This window comes from Limulus polyphemus, unplaced genomic scaffold (assembly GCF_000517525.1).
Source record: "Limulus polyphemus unplaced genomic scaffold, Limulus_polyphemus-2.1.2 Scaffold803, whole genome shotgun sequence".
Lineage (NCBI taxonomy): Eukaryota > Metazoa > Arthropoda > Merostomata > Xiphosura > Limulidae > Limulus > Limulus polyphemus.
Window position 1 is genome coordinate 94,248 of NW_013666413.1, and position 25,187 is coordinate 119,434.

General features: G+C 34.1%; 2 protein-coding genes across 5 annotated transcripts in view; both read right to left on the minus strand.

The window, feature by feature from the left end:
- The window catches only part of LOC106460610 (trans-Golgi network integral membrane protein TGN38-like), a 29,034-nt gene extending 16,497 nt beyond the window's left edge, over nucleotides 1-12,537 (minus strand). Inside the window, exons 1-2 of one of the 4 annotated variants that reach the window (XM_022387365.1) lie at nucleotides 12,526-12,537; nucleotides 3,562-3,630 (exon numbers count right to left, since the gene is read on the minus strand). The gene's annotated coding sequence lies outside the window, so the exon portion shown is untranslated. Of the gene's footprint in view, nucleotides 1-3,561; nucleotides 3,631-9,007; nucleotides 10,019-12,525 lie in introns of those variants that run through there. The other 3 variants (XM_013920329.2, XM_013920330.2, XM_022387367.1) reach the window with 3 other exon arrangements.
- An 8,027-nt stretch (nucleotides 12,538-20,564) lies between these two features.
- Nucleotides 20,565-25,187, minus strand: part of LOC106460611 (synaptopodin-2-like) — a 32,852-nt gene continuing 28,229 nt past the window's right edge. Inside the window, exons 7-8 of the mRNA XM_013920331.2 lie at nucleotides 22,388-23,116; nucleotides 20,565-21,037 (exon numbers count right to left, since the gene is read on the minus strand). Of these exons, the coding sequence (XP_013775785.2) occupies nucleotides 20,850-21,037; nucleotides 22,388-23,116 (917 nt within the window). The 3' untranslated portion in view covers nucleotides 20,565-20,849. The remainder of the gene's footprint in view (nucleotides 21,038-22,387; nucleotides 23,117-25,187) is intronic.

Here is a 25,187-nt window from a genome sequence, read left to right on the forward strand (position 1 = left end):
AAAACTTCTGTTATAATTGCATTTATATCAATTAAAATTTCAATCACTAAAATTTACACAATAATCACTAGTTACTTTCAATACTAGCAACAGTAAGATTTAAAGCAAATAAAATTTTAGCTACTTACACAACTAGCTACATTTTAAAACTTGGCATTTTTCTTCCCTGAATGTGTATTTCTGATAGATACCGCCTCATACAGAATAGCTTGATCCCTTGTGCATCTGCCTAGGAGATTTGTATTCCACTAGCTTTAAACTAACTCCCACCTACAAGTCACGTGTTTTACATAAATTACACTGGTGCATAATGACATCATCATGCAACGATACCTTTCCACCAACAAGTGGAGTGATTCAACCTCCTTGTGCAATAACTCCCATTAAGCACTTGCAATCGAAACAACTTCATTCTTAGATGAAGAAAGTGCACCAAAATGGGGAGGATGAAAACATGTGTGGAGGTTATTCTCTATTGGAAATACATTTTCAGTAAGGAAAATGTCAACTTCCGAGATGATGTCTCACCTCTTCACATAGAATAGCTAGAATCCCAAAATGAAATGGTGGAGAGGCTGATGCAAACATTAAACCTAGTTGAGCTCCCTTTAGAAAATGGCCAAAGGTAAAGCCCATAAAATGTGGCAGGGGCTTTATAGGGGCACATCAGTAGGTGATTGCATCTCATTTTGACCAGGATATACTTTTTGCTCAGATGGAAACAAAGGGAAGGCAAAAGAGCCCCAAGCATTGCAGGGATGGGCAAAAGTTTATCATGACCAACTGAGCACACACACACACACACAAAGTAGTCAGCAAGTAAAGAAGTAGTGTGGTTAGGGTACGATCAGACCGTACATTGTGCATCTCTCACCTCCACTCAACTAGAAAGATTATCACTGCAGGAGGAGGGCACATTAGCTGTTTAAAAGGTGACCTGCACTATACAGACAGCGTCACCACAGCTAGATTTCCCACCAATGCTATGTACAATCAGTGAGAAACTGTCAAAAGTCCATCATCCTAGTGGCTAGGAACTAGTAAGTGGCAAGGGTTTTCTGTGTTCCACTTGAAAAGGAGGGAGAGAATTTGTGGTGGGGAGACCAACAGAAATGCCCAGTTCCCCATCAGACACCCACTGGAAAGGTATTTTGCTGGAAACAGTGTAATTGGTGACCATGAAACCCCATTTTCAATAGCTGACAAGCACAAGCCAAAGAATTGTGGAGACATTTCCTTGATGTTGACTTTTTCGCATGATAATCCATGGAATGGTACAGTCTGGATTGGACAACTGAGTAATTTTTAATACCATGAAAATACCTCTAGTGGTCTTGCAGAACACCCAATTTCAACAGTGGGAACTGATACAGTTAAGGTGGATAGGTTGCACTCTGTCTGTTACCCCTGGCCAGATGTGGATTTTGGAAAGTAAGTACATCTTGGGAGGCAACACTAGCTATCTGGCAGAATCCTATAAAAGTGAAAAGGTTGCTGAAAAAGAAAATGTAGAGGTAAATACCCTCTTGATGGCACTCTTGGCCATGAGATCCAAGATCATATCTGAAAAATTGAGCATAAAGGGGAACAGAGGGAGGAGGAAAAAGGAAACAGAAAAGGGAAGAGGTGAAAAGAAGTGGAGAGACAAGCTGTGGGTGAGAACCTGAAGAACCCATCTGTTGTAAAAATGGAGACCAAAGGCTGGTGAAGACAGACAAACAGGTCTCCACAGGGCAAGACCCAACAAGGTATTGATCAATACAACAAGCGATGATCCTGACATTGCAAATTGGGAGGACGAGAAGCGAAAGAAGGTTAGAAAGCCAAATTGGTAGGGAAGACGTGGATTCAGCAAGCTTAGGAACAGAAACAGAATGGTGAGGTGGAGAAAGACAAGGAGGACTAATGCTAAGCTGACCAAGCCTATGTCTTCAGAGTGTCAAACACCCCAAAAACCTCAGAGTGAGAAAATGGAGGACAACAAAGATCACAAAATAAGTGTAAGGGAGGTGTACATTAGCTAGAAGATCATCCCATCCAAACAGCAGAGGAACCAAGTAAGGAGAGAGAGAGAGAGAGCAAAAGAAGTACTGGACAATGTGGTGAAAAGAAGAGAACAAACTTCTCCAGAAATCCCTCGAATTAAGTGTTCAGACATAAGGTGTATTGACGAGAGGTAATGTAGTAGGTTGTAAGAAAAAGACAAAGGTAAGGAAATTGGGCACCAGAAAGGGAAATAAAAGCTAAGGAAGCCACCCCCCAAATAGGTAAAAAATCCCAAAAACTGGGAATCAAGGAATGGAAATAAAGTATGGCCGCAACTCAGGAAAACAGAGACAAGTAGATGATGATGATGTTGAGGCATGTTAATAAAGGTGTGCAGGTGTTTGAGAAATAGTCTGCATGGACCCTAATATCAGGTGAAGGAAGGAAGACAAAAAGTAGTCTTGAGTTTGAGTTTAATGTAGTAAAGTAGGAGGGGAATCAAAAGGCAAAGGGGAAAGAGAAAGAACATACTACCATAATCATGCCAAAGTAGAGATGAAAAGAGTGAAGACTTTTCTCTATAGACAAAGCTGTGACTAGAGCAAACCCTGTTGGTGGAGCTCGCCTGTCACAATTGTCATCATCCTGATCATGTCCAAATTTGGAAGAAGGAATATCAGCTGAGAGGACAGGAGGAGGAGACCAGTGTGCATGAAGGAACTCACTACACATTGAATAAAGGCTGTCATTTCCTCCACAGAGGACCCCCCCCAGTAGGCACTACAGACACGAGTCCCATGTTAGGAACATTGTCACTATCATGGGACAAAGTGGAAGGAACTATCATTTGAGAATTCATAAAAGGTAAACAGGAGGAATTAGTTTTAGTTTTTTCCTGTAGTTATAAAAGAAACTAGCAAAACTTAAACAAAATTTAAGTATCAAACTATCGCAAATCTCATGCAATCGATATACAATTTAAAAAACGTACATTCTAGACAATGCAGAGGAAAAGAACATAGTTATTTCGAGCATAATTGCTTGTGTGGAGTTATTGCAAAATTATGTTGCATCATTCTTCTAATGGTGGAGGGCTATCATAGCATGATGATGTCATCATGCACTAGCAGAGTTCATGTTAAACATGATTTTTATATGAGAGTTAGCTTAAGGCTAGTGGCATACAAACCTCATAGGCAGACATATGAGGGATCAAGCTTTTCTGTGTGTCTAGGTAAAGTACTGTCTCAGAAGTTATTAAATATTTATAATAAATCAACATTTAACATATACAAAATAAAAGTTGTAAATTTCATGTCAGAAAGAATATAAATTAAGTTATTATAAACTGTCATAAATATGCATTTCAATTTCAACCAACAAAAGTATGCTAGTAACTAATTGAAGACAAAATAAACTATTCTGATGCTATGTTCAAATAAACAACCAATACGTCCTATTACATAATGATATAATTAATTTTAAGTATCACTGAAATAATTCTGAATATGTAAGAAATATCTTAAATGTGATAATGCTACATATTAAGATTTAATTTCAGTGAGTAAGTCATACCTGGATGGTTCTCTTGGTAACTTTTCAAATCTGAGATAGATGTACCAGTTCCAATATTTTTAAGATATGCTACAAAAAAAAAGTTTAAGTTATATCTTTCACTCTAAATTATACAAAAACAATTATGGCGGTGTTTGTGAATTAATGCACACAGACATAAACACAGTTATGTATCCAAATATACACACACAAACTGATCATAATTCACATTCCAAAATGCAGATACGAAGTATACTGTTTCTGATACAGTTACTATACTGAATTATAAAATAGTACAAATCAAACATGTTTACTGAATTTTAAAGGAAGGAAATAACATGAAAGAGTAAATAAAAAGAGTGTAAAATACAAATATGAGATTTCTGCCCTTCTGTGATATGGAAAGGAGCCCAATCAGAGTACAGTCACACATTAATAATTTACACTGACAACCAATTAAACAGTTTTACATACCATAAAGCATATTAAAATACAGACAGTCAAATTATTTCTAGCAGTAGTACACACATACAGAAGAGGCGGTGCATAGCAAAATGTAAAAAAAGACTACAACATGCAACAGATTGAGGCAAAATTATTTTTCAATAGAAGTTGAAACAAATACTGTTGATAATAGAAGTGGTAACAGGAATGTGACAAAGGGACAGCTACATGAACATGGAGGCAAACCAGACAAATTCCACACTTCAAGATAAATAGATAGCATATGCCAGGAATGAGTTCTTTTTGAGGATGGGTCAGAAGGGATGGAAGGTTGGGAAGGGAAAGTCAGGACTCACAAGGGAGGAGATTGAGTAATAGAAACCTTGGTTTGGATCACCTGTGATGGGCCACCAAAAGGACCCCACAAGGGGTGTCCTGAAACAGAGCAAGGATCTGAGGGAGGATGTGAAAGGCATAACAAAAAAAGATTGGACCAGTCCTGATGAAGGATATAGATGGCCTGGGCTAAGGAATGAGGCACAGGAAACCAAAAAAGAGAAAGGTTAGCAATGAGGGGTGTGGTATATGAAAAAAAAGGAGTAACAAGTTGAAAGCAGAATAATGGAAGGTTAGTGGGTGATAAAGCATTCCATGGGTAGGACATGATCATGTCGTGAAAACAGCCCACAACAATGGGCAGTATCCCCAGAACATAACAGACTATGAAAATTTACCAAATGAAATAATACAAAAATTATGCCTAAACATTATATTCTATGTATACATGTTAAATTTTTCACTACTGACTATGTAACCCCAATGTTACATTCAGTTTCCATATGCAAATATATGGATTCAGAGAGTACTTCATCTGAAAACTTTCAAATTTCACATTCACTATTTCTAAATCCTAAACAAATACCATCATATAACATTATTTCTCAGAAAAACTTTATATTTTCTGTTATTTTCTCTTCCCCAACTCTATATGGTGTTGGTCAATTTGACCAATCTCGTAACCACCATAAAATTTTAAAAGGATTAAAAGTGTGAAATAAAGTGAGTAATACTGTTCTATACCATTCAGTATTGAACACAAAGTTCCAAAGTACTTCTTCTGAGAGTTTCTACTTTTAACCTTTTCACATCTTTATCCTATGTTTATTTTACTCTTATTGGCTAAAGTATAAACCTGTTGATCATAAAGCAATGAATCACTGCTACAGCCATTACTGTTTATGTGACATTGTTGGTAGCAAATAAGCTTGTGCAGCACAATTACAAGAACTTTCATAATGCCAGTTCCAAAAACAGTGGGAGAGGATTTATCAGCTTGTTTATAGTACAATGGTTACAACAACAATTATCTAAAGTAATAAAAGTGCAAGAAAATGATTATTAAAATGATTCTGTACAAAGACTGGGATAATCCAATAAACTTGCTAGATAGTTCAATTTTAGTTATCCTCCCGGGGTGGTCAGAATTTAGTGGTATAAGTTTACAAAGTGTGTAAGTGCTTATGAATGTGTTTGTATATTTACTATTTACTCATATGCTTAATTTTTGGTTATTTTTCTTAAAACATAACACAGTAAATAAAAATAAATAGAAAAACAATGCTTTCTAGTTCTTACAATGTTACAAAATTGACTTGTACTAGTGCATCTTACTTACTAAGCCTCGTTCATTCTCTCAAATGGAGGGGGAAAAATTAATTTTTCTAGATTTCAAAGATTTTAGAAAACCAAAAAAAAATTATTCAATTAATAGACTGGTACACATAAAACCACTGTAATTTATCTGACTTTCTAGCAAAGCTATATGTTATTTCAAAAAAACAACAAAAACTCATTTCTGTTCAAAGCAACAACTTACTCAACAGACTTCAACATTTCCAGTCAAACACAAGTTCCCCTTTCAAGCCAATTACAAATGACTGTCAGATTTACATAGTTTGGGAATTTCTATTGGTTATAAACATGTACTTAAAAGAATTAGGTACAAGTAGACAAGATGTTTCAAAAAAAATGGAGTAGTAGACACGACTACCTCATAAGTTTGCAAAATATATGTATATATCGGTAAATCAAAAAGGTGGGAGGTTCATATTTTACATTCTAGCTTGTAAATGTCCGAGTTTGAGTTTCTAATTCATTAACTATTACAAACATTGTAGGGTAGGTGTAATAAAATATAAACTGAGCAATAAGACAAGGCATGCCATATGACACACAAAAAAGCATATTAGGCTTTTTGTTTTTAATACTGTTTCAGATTACGTATATATAACATTAAAGTTTGAAAATAACTAAAATATTGTGGCATGTGCCCTTTGACTTGTCCACTGAAAGAGGTTAAGGAGCAATGAAAGAAGATTAAACATTATCTACTGTGAGTACATATTAAGAAGTAAATATCCACAACTAAATATTATTTACAATGTTTGACATGTTATGGATAAATTGATTATGTCTAAACCTTATCTTCTAATTGTACATGAAGGAGTAATTAACCATATCTAATCATTGCAGCCTATATGTACATGTTAAGGAGTAATGAACTATAACAAAACATTATAATTGATTTGTTACGTGGCAAGGAGTATTGAACGAGATCTAAACATTATCTTCCGTGCGTATATGTTAAGGGTGTGTTATAAAGCAAAGCCACATCAGGCCATCTGTTGTGTCTATCAAGGGGAATCAAACCCCTGATTATACCATTGTAAATCCATAGACTTACTGCTGTTCCAGCAGGGGATTACATGTTAAGGAGTAAAAAACTATGACAAAACATTAACCTTTGTGTGTACATGTTAAGAAGATTAGAATATCAAAAAGAAGAAGAAAAAAAAAGGATAACAAACAGAACTGGATTTCTTTAAGAAAACCTGGGAATATATACAATGTACTACATACCCAAGCATTTTTCTTAGGCTGTGTCAAGTTAACTGAGAATAAAATCAGGCTAGACAAATGGGACGTACGTTTATTTGGTTAAAGTGCAAGATGTCGTAAACATACTTATGTTCCTCACTGATAATCTGTTGCTGGTCTCTGTCTGGGCTTTTATTCTCCATGAATACAGGCATACTTAATTTCACAGAAAAATATGATACCCTATAACCCGAGCACTGCTCAGATGAAAATGGTTTTAAATATCCCAAATTATTCTAATTAAATCAACCATATTAGTCCTTCTGCATAAAAAAAAATCAAAGTGATTTCTTTAACTAATTAAATATTTTGATTACAATCAATAAAAATAATAATGTGTGAAAAATATAAAAATTTGCAAAACTGGGTACATTGCTCTTGCTTCATACATGCACTTTACATGACACTTCATGTTTCCCAATTATTGGTGTGTGGTCAAGTGTCATTTGCAGCATATTGTGACTTTATTATTGTTCCATTTAATAAAGAATTGACAAATTATCTTCTTGGTGCAATGCAATGAAAATTTGCCACTACCAAATGTTTTTGTAAAGTCATTATATAGGTGATTCTTGCGAGTACACACAAGCAAAGCAACTGATATGGCTGAAGCAAGCCTGTTTATTTGAGGGAGTGTGTACGCATGTTCTAGAGAAAGCATCAGCCTTTTCAGTTAAGGTGAGTTGGATAGTATGTATGTGTAGAAAAAAAAAGAGCACAAATGAAGGCTCCAAAAAGTTTTTAAGTCATTTTAACACATAATTGATCATGGATAGAATTATTAGGAGATGTCCTCACATAGAGAAAAGAAACATAAATAATAATCCTCTCATCACATATTACCAAAAAAATTCTAACCTTTTCAAGTTCAGATAATTGGTCACTAGTTTGCCAAAAATTGATATATTGGTCAGTTTGGCCTTAATTTGATATAACATTTTTGCATACAAAGAAATAGTCCATTCATTTAAAATTAGGGCCATATTTGCATTTGAAAAATGTAGTACTAGTATCACTTGGCCTTCTGGTCCACTCCCAGTTGTTCATTTACCAAAGCAATTGTATCATATGGACATTTTGTTTTTCCAAGCTTTCTAGAAAATACTGCTTTGTTTACACAAACCAGGGGTTGCTTCTAGTACAAAATGCCCAAAACTTAGCCTAAAATGTTTTGCTTCTTTTAAATTTATTTTGTCACAGACAATCATGGTAAAAGAACTTTTTTCTCCTCACATTAATGATATATTTGGTTGTATAGCTTGATCCCATACACATGTGTGTGCATTTATATTATATTGTCCCCTAGTGGCTTAATGACAAGTAATTTGCCTTATAGCACTAAAAGCCTCATTTTAATGTGCATGGAGAGTACCACACAGATAGTGCATTGTATAGGTTTGGGCTGAACAACAAACAAAGAAATGATGATGGTCTGTTAGTCCGAGGACCCATTACTCCAAAGGCCCAGTAATCCTAAGATACAAGTTTTTTTTTCTTTTGAATAGCTAAACTTGCAAAATTTTATGACAAAAACATTCCATTGATGGGCTTTGCAATAATATATTTACCATAATTTAACATAAACTATTAATCTATTTTACATTTGCACACATGCAAAATATTCTACAAATGTGTTCACGAGTGTGTATATATTATTATACATAAATACATATTGAGAGAGAGAGAGATAACATAGGTTCTAACAATGTGGGTAGCCAGTAGATGTGTACAGATATGAAACTGGTACAAGTAAGAGAAAAACTATCATATTCGACAAAAACCTGTAGAATGATAATTTTTTAAGTATTATTTATATAAAACAATGATGCACACAAGTATGTAAAAAAGAGCTTTGTAATAATATATTTATCATAATTACATATACATACCGAGTAATGCACACTTTCTAACAAATACTAACATGGAGTATTTAATGCTCCACAACTGCAACAACTCTGTACTGACAATCAAGAATTCTTCCAACAAAATTCAAACATTCACCAACTCTGACCAAAACAGAGTATCAGTTTAGAAGTTTTTTTTTCTTTTTACATATATACACACACATAATTAAAATTATACTCACAAAACAACTTTCTTTCTGCCCACATTGTCCACAGCAGAAATTCACATGCAACTTCATTATTTTTTGGGGTACACAAAATGGGACACAAGAATTTATTCCTACAGAGTGCTTCATCTAATAAAGGACTTTCAGATGAACTATTTAAGTATATTGGTGATAGATGACTCCCTAATCGTATAAATCCATCACACACATCAGTAAAATTAAAATTTTCATCACGGGAAGGGATTATGCTCATCTCTTTAAACACATCATTTTGCATTTGATTTTGAACAGTCTTTTGAAGTTGGAATAAATTACACAAATTAAAAAATGAATCAAATATGACATGGCAAAGCTCAGTAATTACGGGCGATTTTATGTTATCTTGGGCATAATTAGCTGGCACCAAACAAACAGAAAGCTGGTCTCTAAAATTAACATTGGTTGATGGACTTGAATTCAATACATCTTTCGACAAATCAGGTATGATTAAGTTCTTTGGTAAATTACAAGGAATTTCATTTAATCTATGTAAAAATACATCAAGCAGAGTGGGCTGCTTTTGGAGTTGGATATTCAAAGGTTTCACTGAGGTATACCTTAATCTCGCCACCGGCAAGAATAGAAGAATTATGTAAATAATCATACCTCTATAACTACTAATAGCGGTAGTAATACTATTAACTAAAAGTGATAACTATAATCACTTTAAAATTAAAGTTTAACTTTAGTTTAAGTCTTAAGACCCAAGTGTTTTGCAGAACTAAAACTTAGAAGCTTAACTCTGTACGACTTACTACTTAACACTAAAAAAAAAGTAGTTATATAATTATAATCATCATAGATATAGAATTTTCAAAGGATTCGTCTTCACACAAATAATCTGTTCTGTGGGTATCAAATTTTAAAACATCACCCAGAGCGTTAGATTTAGCACACTGGTTCTATAGATGTACTCCAAAGCCTATAATACTTTAATCTGTTCACATTAAGCCTACAGTTTGGTATTTATTGACTGAATCAACCACGCCACTTATGTCGATGCGCAGAATGCAACGCTTGACGTTTGAATAATCACGTTGATATATTGGCGTAGAACATATTTTCAATGTTTTAATTTAAATGTTCACTAGAAAGACATGCTAATTGTGATGATAAATCATTAATTCATAATCAACAAACTTCTACTAATATTTATAATGGTACATTAGCCAAAAATAAGAGTATTAAGTAATGAAGAAGCAGTTTGCTCAGTGTTTGAGAATTCAACGAAATGTGTAGAGCGAAGGAATAGAGTAATTAATAATGCTTTATTTAGAGTAATTGTTGAGCAAGTGAAGACTGATCGACTAAAGATATGTTACGACAGCGGAAGTCACATGACGCTGGGAGCATGCCCGCTGGAGTTTCTCGAATTATCGGGGGAACCCTGCAAATGTCCAAGTCGTTTGCTAGACGCCCTCTTTTTTAGTATATAAGCCTGACAAAGAAAGCCGGCGATATAGATAGATAATTAAAGAAGCGAACAGTAATGAAGGTAAGTAAATTGTGTGAATCGCGGTGATTTATAGCGTGTATTATAAAAGTAGTTAAGTTTAAAGTGACGAGAGACGTAGTGATTGTGGAATTACTGTGTACTAAAAGTTTGTATTGAGAAATAATAAACTGGTTTAATCAAGAAAAGACTTGTATCGTTGAAGTTCCTCGGAAAGAATTTATACTAGAAATTAACAAACAAGCAGATACGCAACAACGGTAAAAGTTAGCGCTTCTATAATTTAGTCAGTATTTGTTATCAAACAAGAAAACTCCTGACAAAAATGATTAATATTAGTGTATTAGGCCTACAGCTTCCATCAAAGTGAACGTAGCACAAATCGTATTGAAGAAATAAATGAATTTGTTATCATATACATGGGCTGGGCTTGGCTTTATTTTTACCGAATAATCCATAAGAACCTGTCCAATGAAAGAATACTGTACTGGAAAAGTTAAAGCGACTTAATGCTTTGTTAGCTGCAGTATAGTGGCTGATAGAATGGCTCTGAGTTTTGTTTTTTGTTATTGTTGTTTTCAAGTACAAACTTTTAGCTCATACCTCCATCATCTCTTGACTGATTTGACATCTAATTGCAGTTTTGGACTCAGGTTGTCAATCCCTTTCGACTGATGTATTTGACCACACCCAAAGTCTCATAGATTAATTTACTCTAATCCTGCCTAAAATAATTTCAATTTGAGGGTAGGCTTGTGGAGATCCTGATGAGTAATAAAATTGAATCGATTATACACGCACCCAACATTTGGCATTGCTGGTGCACAAAAATATAGCTAATAAAAAGGAGGGGGAAGTCTCATAGATTAATTTATTCTAATCCTGCTTAAAAAAATTTCAAGTGCTGTGGCAATTGAGGATTCCATCTTGTTTTACTTCGTGTCTGGACTTCTTTTATAAACTTATAACTTGTTGACTAAACTTTTTTGTCAAATTAACATCTTATTTCTGGGTTTATTTTATCAAGTTAACACATTACATTCGGACTTATCTAATTAACCTACTACTTTGTATCAGGACTTATTTTATATGTTATATGAAGTGTTGTATCTGGAATTTGTTAGTAATTTGTATTTCACCTTTTTGTAGACCTAATACTTTAGATGTGGATTTTATTGGCAAACTGAGTACTTTGTATCTAAATTTCTTTTGTTAGTATAATTACTTTATAGCTTGATTTCTCGAAATAGGAGGAGTCATAAAGGCCAAAATGCATTTATCCAGATGGAATAGTTCGATCTCTGTTTGCCCATCACGATTTTAGTGACAGAGGTGCAAGGAGGCCAAGCTGTGAAACCTTATAAGTCTAGTGAGTGTTGGTATAATAAGCCTAAAGTAAAGACGTAGTGTGGGATCACCTAGCCTAGAGCCAAGTGCATAAAATTTATCATGAAAGTTAAAATATCGATTCAGTTTTAAACTTAAATCTTTTCTGAATTAAGCTATTTTCTGCTATATCACCAACTTTTTAATAATAATAATAATAAAACCTCTTTAACCAACTGAGACGCTAAATTAAGAAATCTACAAATGTTTTTCCAGTTTCTTGTCTATACATTTCCGTTTATGCTTTTAGTACATAGACTAACAACAATATTAAGATATACTTTTTACGAAGCAACATGACATAAAAGCCATTGTTGGAATGTAGTGTAACTAAAACGCATTGGCTTTTCTATATATTAAAAGTTCTTAATATAACTGATTTTTACCAATAAGCATTTTACGAATACGTCACGAATTCATTTCACGAATGATCTTAAGTTTGATTGGCTCACAAAGGAATTTACAGACGTTTGACTGCCTCAACTGCATTTTTCTGCCTCTGTGTCGGTCAAGCTTGATTTCGCAAAATTTTTCTATTTCAGTTGTTATTTAGTTATTATACTATTGGGTATACATCAAAATTATAGACGGATTAATACACGTTTGTTCAGGGTGTTGGACATATTGTCCACTTTGTAGCTTTGTGCTTAATAACAAAACAACTTTCCTGAACTTTGGTTTGAGAAGATAATAAGTATTAATTTAACATTCACATTTTCAAATAAATAAAGATTGTAGAAAATAAAATAAAGGCAGTCATTAAGTGAAAATAAAACCCAATGAATATGATAACAGGCTATAAAGTTTGTAAAATTAAAATTAAGGGTTCGGTCCAGGCGGCGGGCACAGTGACGATACAGTCAAGATAGCTTATTATGTAGCACTATTTTTAACATTAACAAAAACCAATGAAAAATTAAAAATTGTCCGTAAAAATGTTTTTGTATTTTTATCATTTCCAAAAATCATGCACTCGACTCGCAATCTGTGAGTCGGGGTTCGATTCCCCGTCACACCAAATATGCTCGCTCTTTCAGCCGTGGGGGCGTTATAATGTTACAGGCAATCCCACTATTCGTTAGTAAAAGAGTAGCCCAAGAGTTGGCGGTGGGTGGTGATGACTAGCTGCCTTCCCTCTAGTCTTTCACTGCTAAATTAGGGACGGCTAGCGCAGATAGCCCTCGTGTAGCTTTGCGCGAAATTCAAAACAAACAATAACAAACCAAAATAATTTTCTTTCCAATAAGAGTGACCAGAATAAATGGAATTATCTTACATTTCATAAAACTTTTATATTTTCAATACAGTAATTGTTAGAAATCCTGTATCTACACCTGAATTATGTTATTTGATGCACAAGGTAATACTTATATGATCCATACAGCATAGCTTACATCTTTTATTGTTGGATTTGTGATAACACATGTAATTATAATATTCTTAGTTCTGAATTATGTTATTTGATGCACAAAGTAATACTTATATGATCCATACAGCATAACTAACATCTTTTATCGTTGGATTTGTTATAATAATTGTAATTATAATATTCTTAGTTCTATAATATAAAAATTTTTTCTTAATTTTGGATTGACAATAAACAATGATAATTTGGTACTTATTGAAAATCTCCTTCACAAAAGATATGTGTTTCTATTTCTTTATCAAGAATCTTTAGCAAACATTAGTTTTAGATCTTAGCACAGTAATTCACCAATATGTCTTAATTTTTTTCATTGATGAGCCGCTTAAGATCTCCTTAAACATCTCAAACAATGTTTTTGTATAATATTATTCATTTAATGTAAATTTCCCCTCGCAGTATTGTACATAATCCTTTCTAAAAACATAACTAAAGTAACACAAGATAGAGAACCATGTTAGTCCTCACAACGCACTGCCATTTTTTTTGGCCAAAAGTGATTTCTATCAAAGACAAAGAAAGTTAAATAAAAATCCAAAGATACAGCTTTTGAGTGGATTGTCTATTTTTATTTTATAATCTACTCAAAAGCTGTATCTTTGGACTTTTATTTAAAGTGTATAGTGTATTTCCTTTCCTCACAAGAAAGAAGGTTATTGTTTAAAATCAGTTGAGTCTGTTAACAGGATTATAAAGCTGAAAGGTACTCTGGATAATGTTATAAAACATTTTGATAAATTAAATACAAAACAATAATTAACCACAAAACATTAACTTCTAATACTGTCTTTTTCATTTGCGTCTGTTTTTCTTGTGTTGTTTATAAACATTTTAACCTATCCTTGTAAACCAATTAACAGATCTAAATAAAAAAAATACGTGTAATACAAATATTTTGTAATAGTGTATAGTACAAATCTTTTGTAATAAGTAGTCTTTGTAAGACTAATATTTTAAAAAATTGTCAACATGTAATAAAATATCAGAAACATTTGTTAATCAGCAACAGCTACATTTAATTTTTTTATACACTCATTAAGTTTAATAGACGATTGTTAGTTAACTCTGAAGCATGCTATTTCCTGTTCAGTTTTTCTTCCATAATAATAAAAGGGCGTGCCTGTGTGTGTGTCTTGCTTATCTATTGTTAACTTCATTTTTCTGTTTCAGTAACGCCAACTACAAATTTTCTATAGTTATTTGTATGCTAAAATTAATGGTTCAGAAAGCAGAGATTAGTTGCTTGGAGTTATATTTATTTTAGTTTCTATTTCACTATCTTTAGCCCCCCAGTGGCACAGCATTATGTCTGAGGACTTACAATGCTAGAATCCGGGTTTCGATACCCGTGATGGGCAGAGCACAGATAGCCCATTGTGTAGCTTTGTGCTTAATTACAAACAAACATACACTATATTTAAGCTGAACTGTCTTTTAACTATTCATAAACAAAAAAATATATAACATAGCTGCATTTAGTCTCTTTTGAAATGTAACAAGAAGTTAGAAGTGCGTAGTCATAGCTTCAATGTTTATTTTCGATATTTATACAAAGCTCCACGAGGACTACCTGCGTTCGCCGTTCCTTTATATACATGTATTCGTGGTACTTTTGAGGGTCGCGGGTTCTAATCCTCGTCCCACCAAACATGCTCGCCCTTTCAGCCTTGGGGGCGTTATAATGTGACGGTCAATCCCACTATTTGTTGCTAAAAGAGTAGCTCAAGAGTTGGCGGTGGGTGGTGATGACTAGCTGCTTTCCCTGTAGTCTTACACTGATAAATTAGGGACGGCTAGTGCAGATAGCCCTCGTGTAGCTTTGCGCGAAATTCACAGCAAACAAATAAACAAATCATTTGAAAGTACCAAAGACTAATTCATTGAATTACAATTGTAATTACAATTACAATTTTGGATGTGTTTTTTGTTTAATGTCATTCAAACGAACATCTGTATTTTCTGTTTGTTCTTTTTGTGTGCTGTTTGAGCTTGTAATTTGTCGAGACTGAAACAGTTTCTAGAGGGACTCTATGATGGTCACCAATTAGCAACATCAACCCCTAAAATTGTTAATTAAGGAATCTTCACGCTGCTTAGTAGATAAGGCGATAACAATCTATTAAAAACACGACTGTGTGATTTAGTAAGAAAATTTAATAAAACATAAAATAAATAAAATAAAACGACTAGATTTAAACAAGTTCTACATACTTCAATTATACTACCCAGTTATTCTCAGGAGAAAAGTAAACTTCGAAGGTGAAGTAGATGTCGATACAACGAGAGAGGCAGAAGTGACCGAAGCTGTCTATATAGATAGTATAATTTCAGCTACACTGACTGATATCAAATGCACAGTTAGTTACCAGGGTATCTGAGATCTATGTGAGCATTGCCCAGGTTTTGAACTAAAATTATTAATAGGACCTTAAATGTTTGCTGGTGATATCTGCTGATACGTTTGTGAGGTCAGTTGGTTGATTGGATAAAACAACATAGACACAGTTAACGCACATCCAATTAAACAACCATCATACATACTTCTTGGAGTGCCAGTGATGTTGCCAATGCTGAAATAGAGTAGAGGTTAAAGAATAGAGTAATTCAGCTCATCAGAGAGTGCTTGGTCATTTTAAGTAGTGATTGTGACAAAGAAGAAAGGGATGCTAAGGTTCTTTGTGGACTTCAAGTGTCTGAATATGGCTACATGGCTAATTCATTTCTATTTTGTTTTTAAAAAGAAAATTTATATAGAGTGGGAATAAGTCAGATACGATCGAACGAAAAGAGATTTACAAAGTTGTTTCACTATGAAACAAGAAAGACACTTTGTTGTCAAGATAAAATAACGACTCATGATGTTTACAATCTTCTAAACTGACAATCAGCTTTTCTAGTTTGTAACAGAAACTCTACAGAACTGAGAACATAATTAAATTCAATGATCACCGCAGGAAATATAATACTTTTGTTTTTCAAACGAGACTTCTTGAGTCGCAGAAAGGCCTTTTTCAGTTTAATAGGCCCGGCATGGCCAGGTGGTTAAGGAGCTTGACTCGCAATCTGAGGGTTCTAATTCCCGTCCCACCAAACATGCTCGCCCTTTAAGCCGTGGGAGTAGACCAAGAGTTGGCGGTGAATGGTGATGACTAGCTGCCTTCCCTCTAGTTTTTCACTGTTAAATTAGGGACGGATAGCGCAGATAGCCCTCGTGTAGCTTTGCGCGAAATTTAAAACAAACAAAGAAACAGTTTAAGAATTTTATTTTGCTCTCTCGTTGTCTAAAATGTCGCCTTTGTAGGGCCTGGTTTTCCGTATCCAACGAACATCTGGAGAAAGGATGGCAGACCATAAAATCTTAACAGGGCATACATTTCGTAAAATATTCCTGTTATTGTGGTCTTAATTAAATCATTGAGTTATCGATTTAAGTTTCAGTTTAGAACACTACATTCAAACCATCCATGAAAAACAGTTTATTCTTATTCTATTCAACCAAGTATAGTTATTTTCACGTTTAAATATAAAACTTCAGCTCAAAGTAGAATACGTAGAATTCAAACATTAAGTTACTCGAAGTTCTTGAGCTTACAAACTGGTCATCACAAAACTGCTTACAACCTAATTAGTTCTGATTAAGCAGATAATCACAAGAATATATCAGGTAAGTCATAAAGTTTTTAACATGTAAACTCTTTGGTTAAATTCAGTAAGATAGGGGAACTGATGTCATTGCAAACCTTTAGTTCTGATTAAGCAGATAATCACAAGAATATATCAGGTAAGTCATAAAGTTTTTAACATGTAAACTCTTTGGTTAAATTCAGTAAGATAGGGGAACTGATGTCATTTCAAACCTTTAGTTCTGATTAAGCAGATAATCACAAGAATATATCAGGTAAGTCATAAAGTTTTTAACATGTAAACTCTTTGGTTAAATTCAGTAAGATAGGGGAACTAATGCCATTGCAAACCTTTACGATCATATTATTAATTTTCATCCCCTCAGTAGGTGGACTTTTCCAACTGAGTGTGCTATTTTACTGTATAAGAACGGAGATCTCCAGCTATGGTACACAAGGCTACAAATGCTCTGGTGATGTATATGTTACCGAGACTGATTAATTTTATATTTCATTCAGAAATACAAAAGTCAAATATTTTATTTTCACTATCATTTGTTTTACACAAATTTATATACAATTTGTCGAGGAACTACTGTGAGAGAACAATTTCTTGCTGTACCATTAAATTTTTGCAGCTGTCATAGCAGTTATTAGTCAATCAGAAAGGGAAAATTTGGTCGTTAAGGAAAAATGCTTATATCAGTTGCATCCTAACTTCACGAAACCATTACTTAATAAAGAGATTCAGTTAAAACAATCTCACGTACACACACAAAAACATACAACTTCTTCATATGGAATTTCTAGGAATAACTTTCCTTTAAATAATAAAAAATGCTTAACAAATCATATATATATATATATATATATATATATTTCCACAGCGACTTGTGATTAAGATATTTGGTAGAAATTTTTCATATAATACGATCACAGTAGATAAGTGTAGTTAGGAAGTTGATAGTTCCGCAATATTCTGTAAATGAAATGTACAAGATGTTCTATGAAATTTTGTTGTTAAACTTTCCAGTCAATCAGATGTTGTGTCTGTTGCATATGAATAAGTTTAAACAAGTACTCGTCAACATTCTTACATTCAGTTAAAACAGGCTAACAGTCTATTATACAGCCTCAGTAACGAAGTGGTTGTGACATTTGCTCAATTGAAATACAAATAACTCCTGGAAATGAAGAGCAGGAAGAAAAATGTTGGCGTTCTATATGTTCTATATCTTCAAGCAGAAGAATCCCAGCTTGTAGGGAACAGTATAAAAAACAACAACATCAAACATCAACCAAATAGTATATTTGTATTTGTTTGTTTGTTTATATATTGTTAAATCAAAGTTACACAATCGGTTGGCTATATGTGCTGTGCCCACCACAGGTATCGAAAATCGTTTTTTTTTTTTTTTAATTTATGAGCCTGCAGAGTTACCGCTAAGCCACTTGGAGGCCCAAACAGTTGAGACCTCAGTATCTGAATTTCTGAATTAAATGTTTCACTGTGCTTATGGTAGGCTTGGCAAGCTGTTAATTAATTTATGTGGTTGAATTTTTACGTGATTTTGAAACTGATACTTTCCATCAACTTCAACAACGTTTGTAGATGTCAATAATATTAATCGCACGTGTCTCTACGCGCCTTAGACACACAAGAAACACTCTCTAGTTTAGGCTTTCAACTTTACATGGTACAGATGTCTAACCCAAGCCCTTAAAGCCAAAGGTTAGATCTGTGCATTTCGTATTTTTTCATGAGATAAGAACACAATTTAAAATTTAAATGTCCCCTGATGGCTCATCGTTAAACTTCGGAGTTTGATTCCTACACAGGACACAGTACAGACATTCAATTGTGTATCTTTACGCTTAACAATAAAACCCAAATAATAATTCAGATTTGTGGTTTGCTCGTTAGACAGAAGCACGTACGTCAAAAAATTGTAAAGGTTGTTTTTTCCCCATTCCACGCGACTGGATTTTACAACGCTCTCGAGAATAAAATTCCTTTTATTACAAACAATCAGCCGAAATCGTCTTTTTGGTATAAATATTAAGTTGGAATAGCATTTACACAGTGAAATAGGAAAATAGGACATATTACTTTTGGTCAGCAACAGAACAAAAAAAACAAAAAACTCAAATTTCTTCCAATGAAATGAGTTTAAAATTACAATAATATTAAAACAACAAACGTCATAGAAATTACTCTAGCTCATTTCTCAATGATGGAGGTTATCTCACATAAAATTCTTAATCTCGAAGTACATACTGTTTATATATATATATATATATATATATATTCCATAAAAATAAAAGATATAAATAATAAAAGGACCAACAGTTCCGAACATGTGATTTCTGTTTTTTTTTCTTTAATCTCCATTTTGACTTTTGGCAACAATGAATGTAACCATGCTTTTAAGTTGAGGAAAAATACCCTTGCTGCCAAGTTGACTAGTAAACTTACAGCATGCATATTGGTACATTTAGGTCACGTGGTAATTTAATTATTCTAAATTTCTAAGTTACCAAAATTTAGTTGAAGAATTGATAACTTGTTTCCTTATTTATTTATTAAGATGTGTATTGTAATTCAGATGTCACATACAACGTTAATCAAGACCAGAGACGTTGTTAGATATTTAAAAGATTCGGAGATCAGGCCCATAGACACGGGAATTTTCGGCGCTTTAATATGATATCAATCATGGTTTTCTAATCCGAGTTTTCAAGATACCAACTGGAGATTCAGGGCACCGTCAACTAGAATCAGGACACGGGTCCCACGTGCCAGTGCCTAGCGACGCCTGTGATCAAGGCAAAGAAAAAAGTCGCAATCCAGTGAGAATGTCTGTATGTCTTTGTTACACGTTTATTTAAGTAATCATGTTCTCACAAATATTGTTTATGTTTCAAAATATATTTATGCTAAAAGTCCACGAGCTCAAAAAGGTCGAAAATTACATGCAATACATTTCATTTTTCCAGGTACTACAACACAATTATGATGCTGAGGAAGTTAAACAAAACTTAAAAGCACAATTTACAATAATCCTAACTATCGTTAGGCTTAACCACCACAACACCCGTTAAAAAAAAATCCTGTTTCAAGATTCTATTAAGTACAAAGTTATAGTTTAAATACTCTCCAGTGGCTTAGCAGTAACTTCGGGACTTATCACGATACAATTTGGTGTTCGATTCTCCAGTCAGCTGATAATCGTTTATGCTTTTGAGCCTTTAAACAAATCAAACATACTTTAAACAAGACACTAAAAGTTATGTTATCTTTCCCGAGTAAAGTTCTAATGCTACATTATATTCTTTATTACGTCAACTTATGATATACAAGTCAGTATCATACAGAAGTGATTTATAGGAATGATATACAGAGAAAGGTGTAGCAAGTAAATATCAGAGCTCAATCAACTATGAGATATATCGTATGCTAACAAGCAAAGGCTTAGGACAAGATCTGAATATTTCATTCGAGAATTCGTTTTGAAATGTTTTCAAATTTGACACTGGGAATAAATATTAATAGATAATAAATATTTTGAATTCTTTATCACACATAGTCGTTTTGAGCTCAAATAAAAAACAAAAACAAAAAAAAAGATAGTGCACTGAAAAAACGATGTATTTCTTTTGACACAGAATAGGAATAATGGTGATAACATTTCTCGTTTGATGAATACGTACACTTGTAAACCATTACTACCAAACCCTACATAACAACCTAATTTAAAGCTGCAAGACATTACAAAATTCTACGCTCATCCTACAACTGTTCGATTATACAAAAGTAAATATAAGATCATCTGGAAGAAGTAGAGACTCTGAAGTGAAGATTGTCTCTATGAACCTGGGAAAACATCTATTAAAAACAATCAAATATATATAGGATCTGATATGATTATGCTATTAAATAAGATAGCCTACGGTAAGTTTTACAGGTCTGAAAGATCGATCTGTTTGAATCGTTGAAAGCGACCAAGATTTAGCAATGTTATTGAAGTTCCTGAACGTCATTTTTGTAGAATCAGGTTTCACCTGTGTTCCTGGAGATAGAGGTAATGGAGAGTCTTGGGCACGAGGTAGAGTAGAGGTTGCTGGAATAAGTAAACTTGTCTTAATTTGATATTTGAATTAATTGTATTTTCTAATCACATGCTTTTCCACAGAAGTAATTTTATAAAGAGGGCGAATAATTACTAATTAAGTTTAAAAAGTAACAAAATCAGATTATACGCTAACATAAATCATTCGTTGTTTGGCGGCCTATCGTTTTTACAAAACAATCTATTTACATAAAACGTTTGTTGCTTACCGTTTGTTTACAAAAGCATCCACTTCTACAAAACTTTTGTTATTAAGCGACTCGCTGTCATTTATACTTGTAGCATATCCTATATCAATTCATACAGTGTGTTTGTGAACTTGTTTGTCCGCGAATTCCTCCCACAGTTTTGGAGCTAGCAGGACCAAACTTGGCAGGTGGACTCAAGGTAGCCTGTAGGGGAGGGGATTGTTCTTATTTGTATGACGTAAACCCCACAACAAGGGGGCTACCAAGGGAGCTAAAATGCAACCGAAAGGTCACCGAAGTGTGATGTAATAAAGGAATAGGTTTTAAGGTTGTTGAACCCAAATCTGGCATTGTATTTTTTGTTCGTGGCCCCCTCAAGATTCTGTGGATGTTCATACCCTCTCCTCCACTCACAAGCTAGAGGGTTTATAACATGGCGCAGGTGCTCAAGTACAACGGGCGAATTTTATAACGGAATTTGTTTTCGGGTTAGCTATAGAAGTAACTAGAGATAATGGAGAAACTTGATCTGTACATTGGGGCTTTTGTAAATTATGATGGGGGGGGGGATCTTTGAAACCCGTAGTGGAGCGCAGGTATTTTATACTAGTTGTAACAATGCAATTGAAGGAATTACGCTTTATCAGCTACTTTGGATCTGTTTTAAAATAAAGAATTTTTGTGGCACTACAAATTCTGAAATCAAAATGAAAAGGAAGAAGAAAACAACTCATACAATAAACTGTTAGATATCTTTAAATTGACAACTGTATAAGAATAAATCACAAATGTATCGATTGTAGATATTAATCAAGACCTTTCATAGCTAAAAAAGTAAAGAAAAAACTGCTGTGTTGGTAAAAGACTTTTTCTTATAAAAACTTAAAGATAAAACAGTACAATGGCTGTTTGTATTCACGAAACTATAGTTGGATCAATAATTTTAACAAACAAGTGGGAACTAACTGTGTTTCAGTTTTAAGTTTCTTAATTTCTTTTCAGGCACATTGTGCTACTATATTAAGAGTAAAAACACAAAAACTGTGTTACCGAAACTAGCCGACTGTAAGTAATAATAAATATTTTACCTTTCATTGTGCCAAAAAACGTCGGTTTTTGTGTTTTTTACTCTTAATAAATTGAAATTCCTTACCTGTGGAGTAGCCTGTCCATCCTTTTGGTGCCCGAGGTTGATAAGTGGTACCACTTGAGGTTTTCAGAAATCGTAAATAGGTTGGTTGAGGAGGCACTGACATCGTTTCGTTCTTCTTGTCTACAACTGCCGTTGCGAAATTCTGAGTTTTTGCTTCAGCTGCTCGAATAACAGATTCAGTTACAAAGTCTAGTTGGTTATCCGGCCAAACTTCGAGAAACGCTGCTTCACAACTACCACATGGCGACTCAAGCGCTGCCTGCCACGGACTTTTGACCAGTTTGAAACGTACCTTTTTAGGCATTTCTTGGAGTCTTGATGGTTGTGGAGGCATTTCCAGGAAAGGAGATTCTGTTCTTCTCTGTTCAACAGGGGTTGTTATTGTGTGCTCTTGTAGGGATTTGATTTTTCCTTTGTCTACAACCCATTCTTCGGATTTTTTCTTACGTTTGGCAAACAAGGCGGCTCCCTTGCCGGTGGGACTGTAAAGGTCTTTAACAATTCCTAGGCATACATCAGGACTTACGACATTGTGTTCGCTAATATCTTGCCCTTCCTTCCTTAACCGAGCGGCATCTTGAATGTGACGGGGATCAAGTATCAGTTTCAGTTTTGGAGGATCTTTACTTATTTTAATGTAGGGGGAGTTTAGAAGATCAGATATCGAAAACTCTAAAGTTTTGTCTGTTCCTTCTTCATTATCTGTTCCATTTCTTACAGCACTTGGACCTAAGAAATGTTAAGATATTTACAGTCACGACACATAATAAAGAACTAGCAACGTCAAAGATGAATTCGAAAGATAAGCATAAATGTCACAATTTTCATATAAGTAAATATTACGTTTGTTTTACAGTCAAAAAAAGGATAGAAGAGCAAACAATTTTCGAAACAAGACAATGTTAAAAAAAACAACTCAGGCCTGGCACGGCCTAGTTCTCAACATGCTTATGTGCGTTTAGGGAGGTCCAAGATTTGAGCCATGATATGAATACTCTCCAAGCTGTTTCCACCACCATTGTCGATCGTGCTCACTGTGATGGCCACAATGGCTAATCCCGCTGTTTGGTTAAGAGTATAGCCGTTTAGGCGACACCTGCTGCTGACTGGTTTCTCTCTATCTGGTCTATAGCTCTAAATTAGAGATGGTTTATGCCTAAACCTTCGGGTCTCTGACCTGGCATTTTAGTATATGTACCGCATAAAGTTCTGTTCGGATTGAAAATACCAAAAAACAAATCGAGAGAGTGTTTCTGTGTTCCCTAAGAAAGATGTACAATATTATTTACTTATTGCTACTTTCATTAACAGTGTTGGTTATACTTCTTTGTATATCGAATGTCATTACTTTTTATTTTTATTTACTGTTTATTATTCTACTTTTATTATAAAGATTATTTTGCATTTTAGCTTAATATATGTATTTATAACCAAGCTAAACCTCTTAAGCTGGCGACTCTAGTGAGATATTATTGGGATTATGACCGAAAATATCGTCGATGATACCCTACGGACGAAACGATGCAGTCTAATCTTTATAAGAAGAAACGCAAGAAAACTTGTCAGGTTGATTTTTAGTTTCTCTCTAAATACATAGCCTCCTCTGCTGAAAGATAATGTTAATTAAATTATTAAAAATTTTCTTAAGCCTACAGTAATTACGTTTTGGAAAACGATAAGTAAAAAAAAGGGAAATTATATATTTGCATTGTCCCTACAACGGTTAAATAGGCGTCAGAAATATATTTATCAAAAAACATTTTTTCTTCACGTGAAATCGCTTTATTGGAGCAAAGTTTTTATAAATAAACTTCATTATTGATCTTAATCTACCTTCTATACTTCCTCTATCTACTGCTGAGGATATCACATTTTGTAAGAGTGATATTATAGGCTTATGCTACCTTTGAAACTCCATCGTTGATCGTGCTCACTAGGATGGCCATGACCACGCATTATTACTGGACACAGCAACTGCTACTGTAATAAGATGCGAAGGAAGGCGAGGTCAATGTTAGACCATACACTTTAACAATCATTCACTGTACGTAAACATTGGTTTCCAAGATTACGCTTAATCACAATTGAAAACCTAAAATTAAAATGTACTTATATTGTGCGACTTGACAGGTATGTGGTTGAAAGGGATTGCTGTGATTCCAGTTTTCTTCGGCCATCTTTCTCATAAAAAACAGATGCTGATTTCGAGGCTTGAGAACTTTTTGTTTGTGGATATTCGTTACTTTAAAATCCTTGTTTGTTATTTGGTTAACGGTACCAGGAGTTATGGTCAGCTTCATCGCATTGGCGTTTTGAGGGCGAAAGTTTCTGTTTCATAGTTTTCACTTTGAGGATAAGGGCGTTGTTACAGATTGGGTTAGGATGTAGTTTTTACTGACCGTTGTTGTCCTTAACGTTGTAAGAAACTTTCTGTTTCATGGAGAACAATGTCGTGTCCTTTAGCTATGAATCGTTTAACAATCTCCCTGTATGAATATTCTTTTTCGAGAGTATGGTCAAGTAATTACCGTGAACCAAGTCTATATATATGTGTTAAACGTACATCACGTGGCTTCACGGCTCGCGTCTGGGACAACATGTTTTGGCAAATCGTTCAAATAAAGTCTGATCAGCGATTAATGTTCTGCATTCTATGTCATGCCCATTTATAACAGCTTTATAACTCTTCATCAATTAATTTTTACTTGCTCGTTTCTCGAATTACTTTATTCACAGCATTATACCCTGCTCATTTATTATGAAATCGTCATCTACTATATATATATATATATATATATAC